This window comes from Peromyscus californicus, unplaced genomic scaffold (genome assembly GCF_007827085.1).
Source record: "Peromyscus californicus insignis strain IS unplaced genomic scaffold, ASM782708v3 Scaffold_20__1_contigs__length_68692818, whole genome shotgun sequence".
Lineage (NCBI taxonomy): Eukaryota > Metazoa > Chordata > Mammalia > Rodentia > Cricetidae > Peromyscus > Peromyscus californicus.
The window spans coordinates 62,896,451-62,904,397 of record NW_026294503.1 but is presented as its reverse complement, the minus strand read 5'-3'; the positions used below and the strand labels follow the sequence as shown (position 1 = coordinate 62,904,397).

The 7,947-nt window shown below is 51.5% G+C and overlaps 1 protein-coding gene across 1 annotated transcript; it reads right to left on the bottom strand.

The window, feature by feature from the left end:
- Positions 1–1,477: 1,477 nt before the first annotated feature.
- On the bottom strand, positions 1,478–3,776 carry Ccdc184 (coiled-coil domain containing 184). The gene has a single exon (XM_052747503.1). It carries the CDS (start codon positions 3,293–3,295, stop codon positions 2,708–2,710), a length of 588 nt encoding a protein of 195 aa, XP_052603463.1. The 5' UTR covers positions 3,296–3,776; the 3' UTR covers positions 1,478–2,707.
- Positions 3,777–7,947: the final 4,171 nt, after the last annotated feature.

Sequence of the window (7,947 nt, the reverse complement as noted above, 5' to 3'; positions counted from 1 at the left end):
GGCCATCCAGGGCTGTGTAGTGAGACTCTGTCTCAAAAAGAAAAAGAGGCCGGGCGGTGGTGGCGCACGCCTTTAATCCCAGCACTCGGGAGGCAGAGCCAGGTGGATCTCTGTGAGTTCGAGGCCAGCCTGGGCTACCAAGTGAGTTCCAGGAAAAGGCGCAAAGCTACACAGAGAAACCCTGTCTCGAAAAAAAAAAAAAAAAAAAAAAAAAAAGAAAAGAAAAGAAAAAGAAAAAGAGGGTGGGAAGGAAGGAAAAGAAGAAAGGGAGCGAGAAGGAAAGGGGGCAGTACAAACTAGATCTGCAAAACAGGGGCTGGAGAAATGTCACTTGCTGCTCATCCAGAGGACTTGGGTGTTCTTCAGCACGCATGTCAAGTGGCTGACACCTGCCTGAACGCCAGTTCTTGAGAATCTGACACTCTCTTCTGGCCTCTGTGGACACCGTATGCACATGTGCACACACACAGGCACAAACACATACATGTAAATAATAAGTCCTCTTTTTTTAGGAGTCTTTAGGACCTTCCCTGTGTGGTTTTTGCTTTCCTGGAGGAGTCAGTCACCTCCCTACAACCCCAGGAGAACTATAAAGACATTAACATTTACACAAGATCTCTCTAGGTATCATGTATTTTTCTTGCCAACAAGTTTTTATTCCTATCATATGCATTCTGAAAACCAAGTCTCAGAGTCAATTCAGTGTTGGAATTTAAAGATTCAAACCCATATCTGTGCCTTTAGCCCTTTTTGGACCTCTCTGTAGAGAAGCAATTTTACATGCCACACACACACACACAGAGAAACACACACACACACACACACACACACACACACACACACACACACACACACACCACAGCCTCGTCTGCTCTTAAACCTTTGTTCTGGGGCAGCCTCAGGACATCATCACCCAAGGGAGCTGCCTAGAGATGATGTCAGTGTTGACTCTTGGGGGAACACCTTGCCGGCATCTTCCACTAGAGGCCCGAGGCAGTTATTGTGGTTTCCTTAGTGATGTGTCACTCCGCTCCAGAAACCCTGGGCAACCCCTCCAGAACAGCGACTGCCACTCCATCCCTAGAACAGGTGTCATGCCTGCTGTGCCAGGGCTCTCGTTCAGAAGTCACCCTGTGGCAGGGTTGGGGGGCGGGGGGAGGGGGAGGGGGCACGGGAATGCTTCACTGAAAAGAAGTCTCGGACAGGTGTGGGATGCTGGCTACCAAAAACCCACTGTAAGCTGGGTATTTCGGTGCAGATCTGCACACTTCCCAGTCCAGTTTGGATCAAGGTCCGGGGCAGAAGAGAAAGAGATCCGGCAATGCTTATCCCAACCAGAACAAGGTCAGTTAACTCTTTGGGACTGGAGGCCAGGAGAGAGGAGGGAAGGCATGATCCCCAAGTTTCCGACTAAGCCCTGAGCCACGCAGCAGACCCAGAAGCCCCACCCTCAAGCCCCCTTAGTACCAGTCAGCAAGAGGGGAGATGACGTCTTTTTATTAAGGTTGACACCAAGGAAAGCATTGCAAAGGATACGCAAAGGAGGGGGAAGGGCACACAAAGTCACCAGGGAGGAGGGAGGGAGGGAGGCGCATCAGTTAAGGAACCTCAGGACAGCCACATGCTCCATGCCCTGGTAGAGGAGTGGGGTAAAAGGGGAAAGAGGGGGGAAGAAGTGCCATGATAACCCGGGGCTCACAGAAGGGTCTGCAGCCCCATGAACCTAATACTAGAGCCACAAGCCCTGCCCCTGAGGGCTCACACACTACTACACAAGTGGACGCACAAAACACAAGACATTATGGAGGCAACACCAAAAAGCAGAGAGAGGGTCGTGACATACCGACAGAAAAAGGAAAACTGAAGTTTAAGCGGGTATAGCCAGAAAAGACAGGTTTGGGCTGCAGCCCCTCAACCTCCCCCCTGCAAGAGTTTCTCAAGCGTCCCCTAAATCTGGTCTGTTGCTGACCAGCCCCAAGTCTCTGCCTGTGAACAGGGCACTGTGTTCTCTAGGTCCAGGTGAGTGGAAAGCAATCCCAGATGAAGTCAGTGACGGGGCAGCTTCGGCTCTGCATGCAAAATCCCAGAGGCTGAGCTATTGTGTCTTCATGCACATTCATAGCTCCTCCCAGCCCAGGGGCCCTGGGAACCCCATGCACCCAGATTCCTAGGGCTGCAGTTCCCTCCTCAAGCTTCCTTTACCAATCAACAGCCGCAGAGATCTGTGAGGGGAGAGGCTTCTGCAGAGCACTGTATATCTTAGATTTCAGCAAAAGGGTAAATTTCCTGTTGCCAGAACAGAATATACCCCCAATTCCTTAATTTCTAGGTAAATAGAGATTATTTGCCAAAGTCCTAGATGAGTCCTTTTTCAGAGTAGAAAAAGCAGAATTTTATTTACATAATTCAATGGTCCTCCTGTTTCCTGGGAAGAGGGGAGAGGGCAAGGTAAAGGGATGGATGGGAGTCCCAGAGACACTTCCTCTCCGGGAACCTCACCTTTCTGCAGTTTTGCTATGATGCGTGGTTGGGTGGAATTCGCGATGCTTCCGAAGTCCTTCACCCTACAAATCCTTCTGTGAGAGAGTCTCTCTCTCTCCCTGACCTATAAGAACCGCGTTTGGAGTGAAGCACACTGTTCAGTTCCCTCGCGTTAAGCACTTGGAAACCCAAAGCCCAGGTAGTTGGTGCCCCCGTGGGATCCCCCTCACAGAGAGACCTCGCCCTCCAGCTGCAGCAGGGCAATGTCAGGCAGGTCGAGGGGCTCCACAAGTGGCCCATCCTCCCCAAGGAGACCAGCACAGGGGCTCTCGGAGCGCTCACAGTGACTGGTGGGTGTGGCGGGGCTGGGTATCCCTTTCTCCTCCTCTTCATCCTCGTCCTCCTCCCCTGGATCACGACCCAGCAAGCCGCTGTCCCCAGTCCCAGGCTCAGGTGTCTCCGGCTCATGGGGAACACTCGGGAAGCTCCCCTTGCCGCCAGCCACGCCCAAGCCTCCCTGGCGGGGCGCGGTGGTCATAATCTGGCACATGGAGACTATGGCCCGCTGGTTGGCGCACACGTCGTCCGACAGAACCTGGATGTGCGAGGCCTGCTCGTCCAGCGCCCCTCGCATGGCCCTCACGTCCTCAAACAGGGCCTGCAGCTGGGCCTTCAGGTGCTCCATCAGTTCCTTCATGCCGCCGTTATACTCCCCAGAGATCACGTCCCCCACGGCGGGCACCGTGGACACCTCCAGCGGCGCCGGCATATCGCCGCCGTCCTTGGTCATGATCTCCAGCAGACTGTCCTCCATTGAGTGGCAGAAGCGGGCGGTGGCAGCTCTGGGTCGCGTCCAGCCGGGCCTCCAGGGTGGGGGGAAGGGTGTGGAGGGGGAGAGGTCCCGGGAGGGACGGGGTGGAGCCCAGGGACACCTAGCTTCCCTAGATGGGCGGGGAGCCGACGTGAAGAGAGCAGCCCCAGGCAGAGGGCGCCGGCAGGATCACGGAAGGCCGAGAAGAGTCGACGGAACGAAGCCCCGTCTAGGGTCCTGGGGCCAGCGTCTTCGGGCTTGCCCAGGGGCAAAAGTGCCCTGCCAGCTCGCCTCCCGGGTGGTGCCTATGTCCCCGCCGCCCTCCCGGCAACCACCGGCAGAGTGCCCACAGGCTCTCCGGGTCACAGAGGCGCTCGCAGACGGGTCGGGGTCGAGACGAGGACCTGCAGCGCGTCGTTCTCGGGACTCCCCCCACGGCCATCCACCAGCAAGAGCCCGCGAGTGCGGCTGGAGCGGCAGGGGCGGGTCTCCCGGCCGCGCCGCGGATGCTCCCCCGTTTCCAAGGCGACGCACGGCACGTAAATGACGTGTGTCTCCATGGCAACGAGGAAGTGGAGAAGAAAGAGAACAGGGCTCCGAAGCTGCAGTGGAGCTGTGTTCTATGGGCTGACGGGCTGGGCGGGGACGCTGCAGTGGCCTCAGAGAAGCTGCAAAGACCGTGTGGCTGCAATGTTTAATAGGACAGCATGAGAGAGCAGTTTGCTGCACGCCCCCCACCCCCAAACCCGAGAGAGACCGTCTGCCTAGGAGGGCTTTTCACCAGCTCCCCCGCATTCCTTCCTTGGAGGATGGCGCGAGAGCTGGATCCTGTCCTTGTCCTCCAGCGGCCCGCGGGACTGGGTAGCGAGGCGATTGTTAATAATCCCAGGCGAGCTGGCCGCGCCGGGCCTGGCGGTGCAGAGGGAGGCGGAGGGTATGACCGTTTTCTGCCTCTCCCTTCTGCTGCATAAACCAGTTCCCTCGCTCCAGAAAGCTCAGGGTGAGATTCTGTCCCTTATGGGACCCAACTGTTTCTACCCAGGTTACTGTGAGTTTATGAGAATGGGGAAGCTTCGTACTTACATTTTGAGAATGAAAACTCCATAACAACAGATTTCCCTCCCCTGCACCATCCATCACGGAATCCCCGGCGCTTAAAATAGCGTCTGAGACGCAGAAGGCGAACGCTTAATGTCTGTAGGATGGATACTTAAATAAGAGCCACCAAGTTCCATTCCCTTCCCTAGGATTCTCCAACCCACACATAGTAGACTTCAAACGGCCTGAATACAATTTTGTCTTTGCCCTTAATGATTCAGAGACCTCAGCTGAATCGTTTTTTGTTTTCTTTTGTTGATGTGTTGGGATACTGGACTGCAATGTTTCTAAATCTGAGTTAACACTGTACCTCCACACAAATTGAGTGAATACATTGCCCCTAGTGCCCATGTTTAGATACCCACTAAATGTCTCTGTCCTTTGTGGAAACTCCTTCCCCTGCTTAAAGGGCAGGAGGAGGAGAAGGAAGAAAAATGGGTTATAATAGATCTAGAGATTACATAAATTGGGAGGGTAGTCATCTGGTAGGCTGCAGCAAACTAATAGAACTTCGGTAAATGAGAAAACCAACTGATCTCAACCCCCAAGATTACAAGAATCTAGGAGGGAGAAATACATTGTCACCTAAATATAGAAAAAAATTAAGTGTGAGTGAGTGTCACCGGACACTAGTAAAAGTAAGTGTGTTCTTGAGTTACCCTGGTTGTGCATTTTAGTGATGAAGACTATCTAGCCAAGGAAATTTTTGTGGCACCAAAGAACCCTTTGGTCTATGCCTCTCATGTTAAAATAAAACCGAAATATCCTGAACTATCCAGCGTCATGTCATCATGTTTAAATAAATAACCTTAGGCGTATATATTGGGCAGATATTAGGAATTTGATTCCCCAAAACAAATTTGTAAAATTCACACACACACACACACACACACACACACACCACAATACTGCGTTTTCTAAAATGATCAATCTTATTTGCTGCTCCTTCAACAAATCTGTGGCACTCTCACCTTCGTTATCCCTCTTGCTTCTGCCATTTGGACCATACCTGGTTAACAAACTTTAGATGAACCCTAAATTTCTGGCTCATAAAAGAGCAGAAACTGCCAGGTGGTGGTGTGTGGGCCCTGGCCCCCCACTGTGAGTGGCTGCCGCCTTGCTTCCTCCCTTGACCAGATGTCCTCCCCATTCAGATTCCCTGCCGGTTTCCTTCTCACCTAACAACAACCGATCAAAGAGGTTCTTTGTTCCTGTATCCTGCATTTGGTGTAAACAGCTTAGATGCAAGAATGTAGCGAACTTCTGCCCTCTGGGGATCCGCCATTGTGCTGTAAGCCTGTATTTAAGGTTTCCTTCCTCTTTCAATAAATGGCATTTGGCATTCAGCTGTGGCAAATGACTCTGTCCCTTGTCCCTTATTTTTTAATCCACAGCCCCTCGCTTGGACATGGTGAACAGGTAGCGGTTGCACGGGCATTACCGCAACAGTGGTGGCACTGGTGGCGCACGCCTTTAATCCCTCCTCTCAGGAGGCAGAGGCAGGAGGATCTCTCTGAGTTCAAGGCCAGCCTGGTCCACAGAGTGAGTTCCAGGACAGCCAGGGCTGTTACACAGAAAAATCCTGTCTCGAAAAGCTAAGAAAAAAAAAAAAAGCAGAAAGTTTTTCCTTGGTATCCCTATGGTTTTTTTTTGTTTGTTTGTTTTTTGGTTTTCTTTTTTTAACATAGAAGATGAAACCTAGGATCTGAGTTTGATCTCAGAAACCCACATGGTGGAAGATGAAAACCAATGTCCACAAGTTATGGTTTGTCCTCCACCATAACACATGTGTGCTTGCATGCAAATGTTTGTTGGTTTGGTTTTGAACTATAGGAAAGCTAGAAACGGGCAAAACACAGCTTTGCTTACCCAGAATGACTTCTGATCACATGATAGCAAAGGTTCTCAGAGCTTTACAGGATCCACCCAGCTGTTCATCCCTCCTGTGAGAGCCTTGCTATGGCAAGAAAAGACTGGCCTGCTCTGCGGGCTTACTGCCATGGTCCATTACTGCCCATCTCTTCGAGGACGTATCACATGAAGGATTCTATCTTGCCAGTTCTCCTCTAGCATGTCCCCTGCCTTCTACTACTTGTGAAGAGTGATCCTGCACCCAGTGTCCATGCTTCCCAGCTTGGCTGCTGAATAAGCTTACATCAAGCCCAGCCCCGCACAGTGGGAGCTGGCTTATGCCATCACACAGGGCCCTCTGCCGCTATTGTTGAGGGTACTGTGTATGTCAGGGCTTTCAGCATCAGAATATCATGTTGCTCTGACCATGCAGTACACAGAGAGCACAAGGGGCCTGGGCCAAGAGGGAGGGGGAAGTTGCTGGAAAAGCACCAAAGATCATGGGAAGCAGGTGCAGAGGCCCAGGGGTGTGGCTGATCCAGGACAGTTCCAGGTCAGACATTTAAGAGGGTAGGTGGGAACCTGGGGAGTGGGACTTGAAACTGTAGGAAGGAAATACTGGTTGTGTTTGAGTCAAAAACAGATCACTTCATGAATTCTGCATGAAAATTAAGTGATAGACAGAGACTAGATAGGTCTAGTTTCAGAAGATGAAGGGGGCCGTGTACGGGGAATGAACCATAGCCTTCATTAGCTGGTTGGGTTATAAGGCTGAACCATGGGGATGTCAGGCCTTGTGGATGAGTAACCCAGCCGTGTTACTAAACTATTTAGAGAACTACTCATAGAGGAAAGAGAAAAGCCTGAACAGCCTTCTGCCCCCCCCCCCCACCTTGGTCTTTGGGTATAATTACAGCTGCTATGTTCTGTCATCCGGCTACTCAGTAGCCTCACACTGGAGAGGTAGTCCCCGTTATGTGTCCCCAGTCCTACTCGTCACATTCTTACAAAAATTGCAGTGCTAAGTAGACCATGGCGTTTTCCTCTCCATGTTATAAAGCTCATCTGCTTTTGCACAATAAATCTGATAAGGATGCCTCTGGACTCAGGTCACTAAATCAAGGTCAACTGAAAGTTCAGTGGGTACACATTAGTCTAAAATCCCCAGACAACACTCCCCAAGTATGACTTATGAAGTTGTGTTGCCTAGGGCTCATCTTAGTATGACCCCTGTACCCCCTTTTTTTTTTTTCAACTTGACACAAATTAAGGCCACCTGGAAGGAGGGAACCTCAGCTGAGGAATGGCTGCCTGCAGTCTGGGCTATGAACACATCTCTGGGACACTTTCTTGGGTTGCTAATTGATTGTGGAAGGCCTAGCCCACTGTGGGTGGTGACACCCTTGCCACATGACTCCGGGTTGTATAAAAAAGGAGGCTGAATGTGAACATGGAAGCGAGCCAGTAAGCAGCATCCCTCCACAGTCCCTGCTTCAGTTCCTGCCGCCATGTTCCTGTCTTGAGTTTCTGCCTGGGCTTCCTGCAACAATGGGCTGTAACCTTTAAGCCAAATAAACCTTCTCCTCCCCGGATTGGGCTTTGATCAATATTTTATCACAGCCATAGGGAAGCAAACTAGGAAAGAACTTGTTACCAGGACTGGGATATTGCTGTGACAGACCTGACCACGCTTTTTGGAAAGGATT